We start from the raw sequence: 15,191 nt of genomic DNA, 5'->3' as shown, positions 1-15,191 counted from the left end.
ATTCGTACACCATTACATTGTGTATGTGTGTGTGTGTGTGTGTGTGTGTGTGTGTGGGGGGGGGCAGGAAAGCAAACGTTTGCCCCCTTTGACAAATCCTAAAGGATTTATGCGGTGATGGGTCAATCTGTATGACAGTGAGTGAGCGCAAATGTGCTTTAGAAAAATTAAATAATAATAATTCTGTTGCGTGTGCAGTTGGACAGTGAGGGCATAACAGCCTAGTTACAGTAAGGTCATGAACTTGTGCTCTGTGATACTGAGCTGCTGTGATGCTTCTCTCTTACACAGCGTAGTCAGCCATGTCTTCAACAAACGAAAGAATCCCCTCCTGGTCCTAAAAACAACAACAATTAGGCCCCTCACTCAAAACACAATCTTTTGCATTGCGGTCCGATCTGTTCGGGTTACTTTAAGTGGGCATAATGAATTTGGCGCTGTATGATTGTTTAATGGCACCGCAAAGAACGCACGGACGACAAGAAGCAATTCCAGTGTGATACTGTGTAGCCTACAAACAAAAACACCTTATCCCTGCAATTGCAGGATAACAGCGTAATTTGACAGAAATGTGAACTAAAAATAAAGAGCCACGTAGAGAGAAAAAGCCCATGCCTACAGTAACACATCTCAAAACAAACTTCTGTTCAGGTGCCTCTCAAGGTGCCATCTTCCTGAGATGTGCTGCTCTTTGTGCTTTATCCTCCTCTGACCCCCACCAATACACCTCAGGGCACACTGCTGATCAGCCTATTAGAGCACTTCTCAGAGACAACGCTAATGAGTGTCATAGTAATGTGCACAATATAATTTTTTAATAAGCAGCCAATGCTCCATACCAAGCCGTATTACAGAACCACAGTGAGCAACCACTGAGACTCCCCGGGTGCTTGAGGACATTAAGGAGCTCCTGCTATGCCACGACGTTACCACATGACTGGATTACTCATAGCAACCTGGCTGTTTTGCGGTTAATGGGGGGGAGGCCTCCTTCAACCACACATCTAGGTCAGTGCACATGGCTTACTCCACACCGTATTAAAAAAGCCAGAAACCCCCCCGACACAGGAGCACAATTCATACTCAGGAGGACAGGAGGAAGGTAAAGGGGTGTAATCTAAATCTGTGATGAATTTAGTGAGAAAAATGTCCGGCTTACCTTGGCTTCACATGTCTTGTGAACTGCAACCCTGCAATCTGTAAAACAAGTGAGGAGAGAAGAGAGGTAAGGGAGATGATTAACTCTGACAGTCCATCCTCTTGAGAGAGACGGAGAAAGGACAGTTAGAGTGAGCTCATCTATGCCAGGTCTATAGGTGTGTGTATGCATCCACGCTGGTTAGGTTGTGTCTCTGACCGAGTGACTGAGGACTAGTGCACTCACCCTTGCAGACAGCCCCGGGGTTGTCGATGTTCTCCCTGCACACATGGCACACCCTCTTCCTCTTGAAGCTCCTCTCCGTGAAGGCGTGGCTCCCTTTGGCTTTGGCCAGCTGAAGACAAGAAACACAGGGGGGGTGTCAAATCATTTTTCATTTCACAACAAATACATAGACATAATGGAGAGGTGAAAACAATACATTTCTCGCTTCATCATGCAACAATGGGTTAGTTTGACATGACTGAAGCCAATATGAATGCCCTTGTGATAATATGCACTTTCTACTGAGTATGCGGTTATGTGACATGTTCAGTTCATGCAGGTTTTCCTAGTGTCTCAAGGTTTCTCATCTCAGCATGGTTCTATGTGAAGCATTGGACAGTCACGGTCTCCTGTGTGGCTGCTGTCACTACAGATATGCGCTTGTTCAGTGACACGCCAGCATTGGAGCGCTGCTGTATCTTCAGCGACCTCCACAAACAACAAACAAAACAAAAACACAATCATATCACGCTGCATTTAGGGCATCCTGTTGGCTCGTCTTTTAACTCCGTCCCAATTCTGTCTCAGTAAGCGGGCAGACATGAAGACGAAAAAGGCAGCTTTTTGTGCATGTCGGCATCCTCTAATGTGCTGCACAATCACAGTTAAGGTAATGGTGAGTGATGAGATAGACTGAGTGTTCATTGACTTAGTGATGCTATTAGTTTTCCTTAAAGTCCCTTGGTGTGTCAGGTTGTACCTTTGTTGTCTTATAGTCTCTGTCCACACTGGAATGTGTCATTACTCATTCGCCATATTATTGGCTTGAATGGCTTTATAGGTGTCCGTCCATCTGTTGGTCTGTCCACAACTTTGGTCCAGACTAAAATAGCTCAACAACTATAGAAAGACTTGCATGTCCAACAGTGGATGAATAACACTTTGACATCAGGTCAAAATTGGAACGTTTTCTAATACTTTGTGTTAAAGTGACAATGAGGAATATGTCTGGTTAGATTCTAGTTCCCCTTTGGACAAAAGCTGTAGTGTTTTCTTTTACAACATCAGTGCCTGCTGTCATTAAGATCTTTGCTAGTGCGTGTGAAAAAGAGACCGCAGAATGCATCGCAATGAGGTAATGTATTTGTGACTAAAAGATAGATAATGGTAATAATGTTAATATGACGATGCTGAAGCAAAGTAAACTTTGTTTTAGTACCATTCGGGAAACACAGAATGCCTGCTTTGAGTAATTTCATCAAGTTTCAGGGATCTGAGCAAAGGCATTTTTATTAACTACATAATAGTCCCTTAGATATTTAGCAAATGCTAGCATACTAACACAGTAGCACTGCTGAACCTTTTTAAAGTCTACAAGTAGCACATAGCTGTGTTCTCTTGGTCTTGTTAAATTGTGCAGTTTCATTTTTCCTCCACCTTACCATTCAGATTCAGATACTTTAATAGCCATTCGGAAGAACTTTCCACATGGCAATACAATAAATATAGGAAATAGTAAAAAAAGTGATTCATATTACAATTAAGTATGGTCCGTCAATATGGAAATAATATATATAAAAAATAATTAGTCAGCCAACAGCTGATAATATTTTACCATATACTCAGAGGAACTGAACAGTGAAGCAATAATATCATCAAAGATATTGGCCAGATTATGTAAATGTCAGTTGGTGTCATTCTAGTCTCTCAAAGTATGGATGACGTAGTTCTCTTTAAACGACAGGCTTACTACAAGTTTCCTTTCAACGCTGCAAGGTGGTACCACACTGAATCATAAAGGCAGCTGTGTAAACACGAGACATCTGTGGGCAAAGCAAAGAGAAAGACGTAGGTACATCTGGCACTGAACTGGCCCAAATCTCTGCTGATGCTATATAATTGGCTGAAATGCTTGTACTACCTTCAATGAACTCAAGGATAATCAATAATAGTTGTTTGCATGGAATGACAAAGGAGATACAAAAACAAAGCATTAACTTTGAGGAAAAGCCCTAAACATGCCTCTGTTAACATAGGCACACAGCCCCAGTGAGGGTTTGTCCCCTTCAAATAATAAATTATGCCCTGAGTCATAATTCCTGGATTTCTTCTTTTCATAAAGCAACACTCAAGTGTCCCAGTGAAAAGAAATAGGAACATTATTATATAAAGTTATGGTAATGCCCTTTCAAAGCATTGCCTTCTGACAGCATGAAGCACATTAATCCATTAAATCTGTCCTTGAGTAGAGCAGGAGGAGGAGGGGCCTGGAAACATCAGGAGGGCTGTTTGTGTTTGTGTGCATGAGGCAATGGGGGAGATGGAGGGCCACAAACAACGTGGTGTTTCTTTACTTGTTAAATGGCTTGATGCATTTCTCAGGTCTTAAAAAAAACATTTCTAAGCTCTGCCATTTTTTTTTCGTTTACTTTTTTCCGACGCCTGGATTTTTCCAGACAGGAGGGGCATTGAATTTAACTGTGGAAAGTGAAGGTGCACGCACGCAGGTTTGGACTCACTCTCACAAACGCTTACTTATTGACTATACGACGCCAGAGTCTCTCACTTCTTCCACCACCAGCAACCGAGAGTGAAAGGAAACTGTATACAGAATTCTTTAAATTCTTTATGACTAAAAATACATAATTCATGTTTTTATGCAGCCCTACCTTGAGCGTTGTGTGGTTGCATAATGTGAACATAAATGCAAGCCAATTTGCTTCAACTACACTTAAAAGACACCCAACATGAATTGTTTTTATTAACATGCAAAGCACTACTAAATTCAAGAATTTGGTATTTATTTGCAGGTGGTAGGCTACTGGAAGGTTTATCAAGCAAAAACATTTCATTCTTGAAATATATATAGGTATATATAATTTGAAGTACCTCAATAGAAGCCTAATACATGCTTACCACAACTTCATTAACTATACAGTCAGCAAGTAAGCGCTTTAAAGGGAAAGTTTGACATTTTGGGAAACCGATTTCCTGGTCAATTTAAATAAGGTTGACTAACATGAACCCAGAAAAAAGGATGTAAAATGGGCTTTAACCTGCAATAAAATTAATTTTTACTCGAGCACTTGAGGACAGTGGGGAAAAGTGTAACACATAATTGACATATCATCACCTTTTGATATGAAGTTGATATGTCGAACCCGTTAGCAAACAGTTTCTAATTTAGTCATCCAGCAGTTGTGGAGAAACTTTATCATTATTTCAGAGTCAAGTTTGATGTCACAAGATACATTTAAGTCCAGTACTCGTTCAGTTCTGGCTCTATTTTGGTGTGTAACAACTCCTTAGGGAAATATCTGGCACTTCATCTGCTAAATGCTCCGCTATATTCACCAGCTAGTTGCTAACTCCGTCTGACTGCCCTTTGGTGCTGGGCACATGGTGTGCACCGGTTGTTTTGGAGGTTTTTTTTGTTGCTGAAAACAGCTGAGAGTGAACCAAAACTTTTAAATTGCAGGCCAGACATCTAAATGATAGGCTGAAACTGACAAGCTGAGGCAAGGTAAAGATTCAGGTGATAATACCAACAATTTCCTGTAATGGTTTACATTGTCATTTGATACATAAACATGTTGATAATATCCTCTTTAAGTTTTAATGAGGCGCTCGTTTTGTCATTCATGAGCCAGGCTAGCTTTTCCCTGCTAGTCTAACCACTAAGCTAAGCTAACATCAACTTCACCCCTGTATAGAGATTTACAACAGGTGTTTATTTGATGAACATTGCTTTGAGAACAATAGTATACTGTAAATGCTGTGATTTTGAAGTTATGCAGACTAAATCGCTTTTTTATTCTAATGACCGTGTGATGTCCCACTGTCGTGTCCCGGGGTCAAACAGGGTTTTAATCATTGTTGGGTTAGGGTTAGCAATACTCTAGCTCAGCTGGAAAAACAGTTTTCACTTGATGGCTGACCCACATTGATCAGAATCTCACATGCATTGACGGGACACACTCCCATAATGCTGTATGTATTGATCTTGCAATTAGAGCAGCAGTGTACCATTGGATTATTGACATTATGTCCCCAGCTGTTATGATGAATGGAAGTTGCGTGATACGATGGCATCTGCTGAATGTGTTGAATCTGAGTCCCTTGTGTGTGTGTGTGTGTGTGTGTGTGTTTGTTTGTGGGTGGATTTTGTCATGGAGACAATGGACCGGTAGACTTGACATAACTTGTAAATGTCATAGCTTTAATTAATTGACTGATGTAATCACTGAGTTTCATAAATCCGGCCCGAGATGGAAGAGTATGTTTTCAGTAATGGCACTGAGAAGGTAGATGGAACAGACTCACTTCAAAGGAAAGCAACAACATAGCATGAAGCATCACTTTCTTTACATATAAAGAAATAATACGCCGTTTGACATTCCACAATAGACTGAATGCAAAACAAGCTGAATTATCTACAAAAGAAAAGTAATTAATATATACTTTATAAATATATTATTCATTTTGATAGCCTATATATTATTATAACATGGCGATATTGTGGGAGTACTCAAGTCACCACCCTAACCAAGACACAGTAGAGGGGCATGTGACTAATAGATATTGATTGATTTTTCCTTTTTCCATTTGCTCTGGGTCATCCAAATTACAAATGTTTTCCCGTGTAAGTAGGCTATATGGGTTTTGTGGCTGCAGACCTGAGACAACTTGTAGATCAGTTGAATAAAAATCACAACAAGTGAAATGTCACTCAAACACAACAGTACATTTTCATAGGTGCATGGTAGTAGGCAGGGCCGCCCATAAGGGGTAGAAAGTGGGAAGGCTTTCTAGGGCCCAGTGTTAACAGAATTTAATTTGCTTTATTGTATAATATTTTAATGCACAATACATGCTTTCTGGCTGTTGAACTTTGTCCCACTAACCAAAGTGTTTTGCTTCAAGTGTTGTTTAGCCTTGAAGAAGCTAATAAGATTTTGGCCCATACAGAGGTATGACGCATTCATGTGCACAGTAGTTTCACTCCCCATATTCTGTTATCAGACATTGTATGAAGGATAACACCAGCTGAGATGAATTTCTGGGAATATCTGCCAATTAAAATGTTTCTGCTTTCGCCAGCAAAAACAAGGGCTGGACACACCAAACTTAGTATGTGTTTGCGCACACACCAACTTCTCTTGCATATAATCTCTGTACACTGTTCATTCGATGTATTCAACCATGTATCAAGCCAGGTACATTGTTGATTCCCTTGTATGCTGTTTGCAAGTAAATTTCACCTGCTTCCAAGAGGGCCTGATTCAGTTTCAGTTTCGAGTTGCCGGATCCAACATCCTCTTCTCTGGACAAGAAGAGCCTGCACGTGAAGACGGGGGAGTCTGGGACTCTCCACAGAAGACCTCCAGCCCGTTGCTACAGGGAGAGGCCGTCAGCAGACTCGACTTGGATAGAGGGGGGGTGACGGACTCCGGAGCCAAAGCTGAGCGAGTCGAGGCTTTCTTGAAATCAGGTGAATATTAACAGCTGATTTTGTTTTGTTTTGTTTAGAATACATCACATAGGGTGTTCTAGTTTTAAATTGGTGAATTTTGTTAATCAATTGGAGGGAATAGGGGTGTTCACCCTGTTAAATTGATTAGATTTTACATTTAAAAAAAAATTAAATTACTTGTAAGCAACTGCCCCTCTTACATATGATCAAATATCTGACTTTACATTTGATCCAAGCCCCCATCGTGAACAGTAAAGAGAAAGGTGGTGGCCAAAGAGATGAATAAGAGAATGTTGTTGAAAGTGTAAGAGGAAAAAGATTGTTTGGAACTGATTGTTTATGGATGTTATAAAGAAAGAAAAAGTATGTAGGGGAAGGGAGATAGAAGGTTTTGTAAGTGTGCATACAATTGTTATGCTGTTATGATGGGTTATAAAATGCTTGTCTCCTAAAGATGACCAGAGTTCTGACTAAATTGCTAAAAGCTTTAAAGTTTAGAGCTGAATATCTTGCCAATCCAAGCCCCATAGTGAACCTTAAAGATTAAAGGTGTAGTCAATCATTTGAAGTTCCAGCATAAACTTACAAAAAAGCGTCCTTTTGTGTTCTTTTTATGAAAATGTTCACTGAAAAGACTTGTTCAATGCTTTTGATTTGAATTACAAGTTAAAGGGGATTTTTATGCTGAAAATATGATCATAATGTGTATTGTTGATATAAATTGATTCAAAAACTGGTTAACTGTAAAGACACCTATACTTAACCTACATGTTAACTTGTGTTATTTGAAGAACAAACTATAACACCATGTCAGATTTGGAGAAGTAGAGAGCTTCTCAGGAATGTGGTGTGTGTGTGATTCAGTCCCATTCAGAAAAGGGAGGGCCTGACTGCCTGTGTGTGCTTGAATGCTGCCCAAACACAGAAAAAAAAATGTGAACTGAAGGATGATATTTTAGAAACAACCCTGGCAGAATGATGAGCATTTCTTTTGAGAACATGTTACTGCTCAAATTCATTCTGTTTCAGATGCAAGGAGAAGACGAAGCTGACCATTCTTCAATAAGGACAATTGGACACTGAGGAACAGTCTGAATCGGTTATGGTAATATCCTACATAACCATTCCCCCAGTGACTGTGATATGAAGGACACTTTGCGTCAAAATGCCACAAAAAGGACTTGTAGACCATCAAGACGACCTAGGTTCCTGTTCCCTGGCTTCTGCAAAAAACTGTCCTCTCTGAAACTGTACATAGACTGTTGCACCAGTACACAAACTTGCATTTTCACAACTGTGATGTTGATGTACTTGATATTATTCTGCTTGACTGAAATTTATTTACTCATATGCTTTACCTTTTTGCTTTGAAGTGTTACCTGAAAGTTGCATTAAATATTATAAAAAGGGTGGAATGTTAACAGAATTTAATTTGCTTTATTGTATAATATTTTAATGCACAATACATGCTTTCTGGCTGTTGAACTTTGTCCCACTAACCAAAGTGTTTTGCTTCAAGTGTTGTTTAGCCTTGAAGAAGCTAATAAGATTTTGGCCCATACAGAGGTATGACGCATTCATGTGCACAGTAGTTTCACTCCCCATATTCTGTTATCAGACATTGTATGAAGGATAACACCAGCTGAGATGAATTTCTGGGAATATCTGCCAATTAAAATGTTTCTGCTTTCGCCAGCAAAAACAAGGGCTGGACACACCAAACTTAGTATGTGTTTGCGCACACACCAACTTCTCTTGCATATAATCTCTGTACACTGTTCATTCGATGTATTCAACCATGTATCAAGCCAGGTACATTGTTGTTTGACCCTTGTATGCTGTTTGCAAGTAAATTCACCTGCTTCCAAGAAGGCCTGACTCAGTTTCAATTATTCAAACACTTGGGTAGTTTGATGAAATAATTCTAGTAACACCCAGCCACTTGGGGGGGGGGGGGGGGCATGGTCTTTGGAAGCCAAGAACCTAACTAAGCTAAACTTTGTTTTTAGATTTTTAGATATTTATGTCAATATCTATTCAAAGTTGGGTGTTTATACAGAGCCGCGGCTCCGCTTACGGCCATTTAAAAAGCAGTAGAAAAGCAGAAATGTTCAAAATGTTTCAGATTGAGCACAGCGGAGTGTAACTGTTTCAAACATAATCCATCCTATAAACCCTTTGTGTGCCAAATGGTGACAAGATTGGGTTTTGATATTAAACAGTTTTGGCTGGATTATATTTCCTGAGTCGTTCCTGCTCACGGAAAACATATGTACCTGCTACTTGTGTCTGGGTGTGGCTGTGAAAAGTATTTGGACCCCATGAAAAAACAGGTTGGGTACCTTTTGTAGTTCTTCCACATTCTTATAAAGAGGACAGGCTAGTTACTCTGTAATTTTCCTGGGTCTACAAACAGGTTTAAATGATCTCTCCCCATAACGTACATTTTTGTGAAAAAGAATTTCCCTTTGGGAACAATAACTTCTAAAGGCTTTGACATAAGTCTTCAGGATGACCAGGCCAGCCAGGTCTGACCAGTTTTTCACAAACCTGGCCAATTGACCAACCAGACGGGTCCTACCACAATGAAGCTGACGAGCAGCATCAGCCTGTTTTAATGTTTGCCTTAACCACCAAGGTCCTGCTTTCTGTATTGTTTCTAAAAACAAAAATAGACCTAAAAAAGTTCTTTATGCAAAGAAAGACACAAGGCACAAAGAAGTTGGAAATAATTGAAGGAACAGATTTGAGTTCAAAGATTAAGAACTGTTTTTGTAATGATTTCAGTGCTTTTGCAGTGATGAGAGCAGAATGAACTAAGCCTAAATGTTGCAACCAAACATAGGCCAACTTTATAGTTTTGAGGAGGTTGGTTTGGTTATTCTTGTAGAGAACCGCCTTTTTTCATTTGTGTGTGAAGAATGTGTTTTTTTAAGTGTTATTTATTTCAACAATACCATCAAAAGATTTCAAATGATTTAATGTCATGTGCAGGAATACAAAAAAGTGCAATATTTGGTGCAGTCAATTAGTGTAAATGTATCTTACCAGAAACTAGTAGCATAGAAAACGTGCAAATTGTGAAAAAACTGTTTGCTTTAGTGAATACTAAAGAAGAACAATGTCTCTGTGTGAACTGATTATTTTGTAGAGATCTGTTGATCTGTTAAACAATTGTGTGAGTGTAAGAGAATCAAAATAAATTGGTAGGTATGCTGGGCTAAGTCAGAAATGTGCTACTATTTTAAAATAATAATGAGCCCTTGCTCTCCCAACTGTCCCTGCAAGTCCCCGGTTGATAAGATAGTTAGTCTCTCTACAAATACATGTATGTGTTTATTGAGGGATGAGCGCACTCACACTCATTGTTGATAGGAGTAATGGGTAAGGGGGGCCCATTGACTGGAGGTTTTCAGGGGCCCAGCCATTTGTGTGGGCAGGCCTGGTAGTAGGAGAGGAATACGATCTACAATAGCTGATTGAGTTCAGGTTATAGTCACTGGAGACTGGAGTACAGTGTCTTCTCAATCTTGGAGGTCTCACAAGACGACTTTAACATGTAATTTAGGATGAACACCATTTTATATTTTCCATGTTGTAACTTCACCACTATAACCCATCTGTTGATGCCAGTAGTGTGACAGTTTGAAGTTCAAACTCAAAACGCAGCATAGGGCATCGCCTGGTGGACAAATAGCAGTAGTGCATTTAAGGACAGACATTTCTACTATAAAGGCTACTAACCTTTGAAAATTCTATATCAGGACTCAGGAGTGGAAAATACAGGGAGAGCAAAGGGGGACAGGCTGGTTAAAACCCTGAGTAATACAACTTAATCATATTTAGTGAATTATTGCACATACAATTAAATGTGTGTTCTATGCAAATTTAACATTAACTCATATTTATGGTTTACAAATGTTGTTAGATGCATAAGAATGGGATGCTGTTTTTCAAGTGCAAACATCAAGTGTGCTAAAAGGTTGGCAGTCAATCTTTTGTTTCTGTGCACAAGTAAACAAAGCTCTTAAAACCATTGAAAGAAACCGCTTGAACTTATCACAGCATTCTAGCAGAGCTGTTAGCAGTAGTGTTTGTGATTGTGTCTTTTCACATCCTGCCTTGCCCGTACACATTAAGTGTTTAATTTTTGTTATTATGTTAAGCAATTAAGCTCCGTTAAAGTATTTGTTAAGAATGGCTAAATATGGACTGCATTAAACGTTGCAGGTGTTTGTGATATTGTGTCTTCCACACTTGACGTACTTTTGATAGCAGGAGAAAGGAGCTTTGGTTGAGTTTACGTTCAGTCCTTGGAGGCTTCCGTGACTATCAGCAGTGTTGCAGTGTAGAATTAAAGAACCCCGCCCCATTAGGGTTTCTGCAGCCAAAGTCTATGTCATTCTACAAGCATGTCGGACTGCTGCAGAGAGCCCTGGAGCACTTCCACTTCTAATATGGAGATGAGGAGAGGGTCAGGCAGCAACAGAAGCATAATGGCTTTCTTTATGACTGCGGTTGCATGAGCATTTTTTTTTTTTTTTTACTGGGATGGCATCAGCAGCACCATTTTAAGGGTTGCATGCATTCCAAAACAACTCATCTAGACTGACATAGGAAATGTAGAAACGTTCTGCAAAGTTGAGCTTACCAATATATAATCACTTCATTGTTTTTCGAAAGAGTGCAGACATTACAGCTACATGAGTCAATGATACAGTACAGATAACTGAATATCAGTGTCATTCCAAAGGGTTTTTCTAACTTCTCTCTCATGCATCGAAATGTTTTTTAAATATTTCCTTTCAGACTGTGCTAATGTAATTCAAATGGTAATCATGTACGGCTGCAACACACACACACACACACACACACACACACACACACACACACACACACACACACACACACACACACATACAGTAAATGAATATAGAGTGCAGTGACACACCCCCTCTGCACTAAATGCCTTGGCCTGCGTGAGTGTTTCTTTACAGTGACACCTCACTTGCGATGACACTCACACACACACACACACACACACACACACACACACACACACACACACACACACACACACACACACACACACACACACACACACGATCCAACCAGGAAGGGACGGGAGCAGGTGGCAAGGCAGGGGTATGCTCTAGATCTGGTTGGGTATTTATAACCTGCATGAGTAAGGGTGTCACCTCTAAACAGCCATGAAAATGCTGAAAATAGGAGTCGGAATGAGTGTTTGTGTGTGTGAGATAAAGAGAGAGAGAAAGAGAAAAAGCTAGAAACAAAAACAAAGCAACAAAGACTAACACAAAGAACTCCTGGACTTGTTGCCTGTATGACACATTTCATTCCTCTCAATTGCAGAGTCCACCCATTCATTTGGGACCATGTTATCATAATTTGGCATGACTGCTTCACACACACACACACACACTCACACACACACACACACACACACACACACACACACACACACACACACACACACACACACACACACACACACAAACACACACACACACACACACACACACACACACACACACACACACACACACACACACATCTAGACGGACACAATCACACAATCAGGGCTTTCAGGGATTTGAAGCCACATGTGATCTGAGTAATGTTTTTATGTTCCAACATGATCCATTCTCTGTGTGGCCCCTCACAGCACTGTGTGAAACAATACACACAAAGCCAAACTTTTAGGAACATTTTTGCAAAAATAAAGTGACGAAATGACATGATATAAATTGTCTTTGTTCTATTCCTCTGACACACATGATGCTGGAGTGTGATTTACAGTGACATGTGCTGGCGCACACATTCTGGTGTGTGGCCTTGGCGCTTAACCGACAGACACTCTTATATTTTAGCCTCTATCAAAGTCCCCCTGAGGCTTTAGGTGTGTAGCATTGCGGCTTGCTCCTAAACCCATACGTGTTCCTAAATAGAGCCTGCAGACAGGCAGACGGCGGATTTCGGAAACGGGACAGTAACTTATACCACTTCCTCTTGAACCATGACCCCCGGGGGACAAGATTAACAGCAATGAAGTGGATCCTTGGCTATACTGTCAGTGTCTTTTTCCTTCTTCTCCCAACTCCGTTCATGGCCACAGATTCCTTCGCTCGTACTGGGAGCGATACATTTAGAAGGTCATCAAAATCAAATGCTTTTGACCGTTACTCAAATCAACAAATTACTAATGCACGAAAGGCGCACTTCTGGTGCAGGTCTAAATGTGACCTACAATACACGTTTATCCCTCGGTGTGCAAGCATGTGCGGCATGAGATGCTTCTGCATTGCTTGATGTTGATAAAAATACACAGGAGAAATATTTTGTAAGAGAGAGAGAGCGAGAGAGAGAGAGAGAGAGAGAGAGAGAGAGAGAGAGAGAGAGAGAGAAAGAGAGAGAGAGAGAGAGAGAAATGCTTTGGAGTCCGGGCTCTATCTAATTTGGAACCGCAGTGATAAATCTTTGGATGTCTTTTGTCAATGTCAATGTCTTGTGTGTGTGTGTGCGCTTAATATTTTGTATAACAATTAAACAAAGTTCAGCATCTTCTGCTGAGTCTGAAATGAAAAGCAATATCAACAACACACACACATCCAAACATGCCAGTACCATGTTATTGCTACATCAGAAAGGTTGTGCTTTGGACTCAACATGCTGTATGATCACAAACAAGCCATTTGTTTACAGTTTCCCAGGGGGGGGGGGGGGCTTAGTCATTCACCTACCTCAGCAAGTTGAAGGATTTCAGGATGCACCTCGGGCTCTCCCTTTGTGGGGATTCCTCCTCCTGTGTCACTACTAGCAGGTCCAAGTTGCTGCACCCTGCCAGCGGCGCTCGTGCTCTGAATGCACCCCATACTTCCAGCAGACACCTCTTTCTCCTCGTATCTTCAATTTCCACAACTCCTATCCGCGCCTTCCATATACAAGTTATTTTTTGCTCCAGAAGGTCTCTCTTGCTCTCAACGCTTCATGTTTACTGCAGACGGGTCTCCTTATGTTCCTGCCACAGCGAATGTCTTCCACTTGGACATGCTCCTTCTCCTTTCCCTTAGCGACTCTTCACACCTCGGCCCCCTTCTGTCTGACAGCTTGTGCCTGCCTTGAAGTCCACCCCAGATGACTTTTTCCTTTCCCCTCTCCTCTTACAAGCTCTCTCTTTCTCTCCCCTCTCCAAGAAGTGTCGCCAGCAGGCACAGACCCTCCACTCTTTCACCCTGCCTCTCACCTTACACTCTTCCCCTGTCCCCCTGCTGCACTGCCTACCCTCACTAGGAAAAGCGTGAAAGCATAGCCCAACACTCCTCTCCTGTCCCTTCCCACTTGCCAATACCTCCTTCTCTGCGACTCTACAGACCCCTCAAATGTATTGCACACTTCCCCTTCCCGCTCCACACTCACAGACCTTCCAGTCTTCCTTTCTCTGTCTCTCTCTCTCTATGTCTCTCTCTCTCTTCCATCAGGCTCCTCTTGCTGGCTTGTTGTTGCTGTTTTGGCTTGTTGATGTCAGGCCCTTCCCATTGCCTTTGGCTTCCCTTCAACCTTCTCTCACTCTCTTCTTCCTCATGGGGGGAAGTGATTAGATAGAGCCTTCTTTCACACACGTCATCCCTCTAGACTCTGTAACTTTTGCACGTGAGAGCATACTGTAAGCTTGATCCCACTTCTCGCTCCTCTGTCAGGAAATGAATAGCTTTTATTTTAACGGTCTGCTCGTTCGCCTGCCATGGTTTTGAGTTAGCATGCCTGAGCACAAGCAAGATACTTTGCTTTGTCACTTACTCTGATGCAAATACCCTGCTGATATACTTAAAAAAAATGAAGCCAACTTTTTGCAAGAAATTATTATGTAGACCAAGCTAATCTAGTCTTTGTATGAACTATTTTTGAACGGAAGACATACATTTAGCAAGTGAAACCAACTTAACTTTTCCTTGTAAAATGAAGTAGACTCTACTTGCAAAACGTATCTGTTGCATTCAGTTATGTAGTTGATATGACCAGTGTTGATTGATATACAAAACATGATGCAAAAAATGTACCTTATTCTTTCAAGTAGAACTAGCTCAAAAATATTTTTATCAGAGAAATATCATAGCAATCCAGTTATTACATGTTGTCATATCTTGTGTATAAAGTTGACATTTTGTCAACACAGACTACAAGATATATAAGAAGAAAACTAATATGATAGAAACACATGACGCCAACATTGCTGTCCTCTCTTGATTCCCTCAGTTGCTCTCTCTACTGAAATGAAGTACAATGATAGGCTCTGTGCTTAAATCTCAGATCAGCCTCTCCGCTTGTTAAATTCCT

At 40.8% G+C, this 15,191-nt stretch overlaps 1 protein-coding gene across 2 annotated transcripts in view; it reads right to left on the bottom strand.

Moving 5' to 3' along the window:
* LOC307249934 (tensin-2-like) overlaps positions 1-14,008 on the bottom strand; it is a 33,281-nt gene extending 19,273 nt beyond the window's left edge. For both annotated transcript variants that reach the window (XM_080026834.1, XM_080026835.1), the window contains exons 1-3: positions 13,598-14,008; positions 1,385-1,493; positions 1,160-1,197 (exon numbers count right to left, since the gene is read on the bottom strand). In XM_080026834.1, coding sequence (XP_079882960.1) covers positions 1,160-1,197; positions 1,385-1,493; positions 13,598-13,729 — 279 coding nt within the window. In that variant the 5' untranslated portion in view covers positions 13,730-14,008. The remainder of the gene's footprint in view (positions 1-1,159; positions 1,198-1,384; positions 1,494-13,597) is intronic.
* Between the last annotated feature and the right edge of the window lie 1,183 nt (positions 14,009-15,191).

This window comes from Ammodytes marinus (genome assembly GCF_949987685.1).
Source record: "Ammodytes marinus genome assembly, chromosome: 4".
Classification (NCBI taxonomy): domain Eukaryota; kingdom Metazoa; phylum Chordata; class Actinopteri; order Uranoscopiformes; family Ammodytidae; genus Ammodytes; species Ammodytes marinus.
This window is presented reverse-complemented; position numbering and strand designations above follow the sequence as displayed.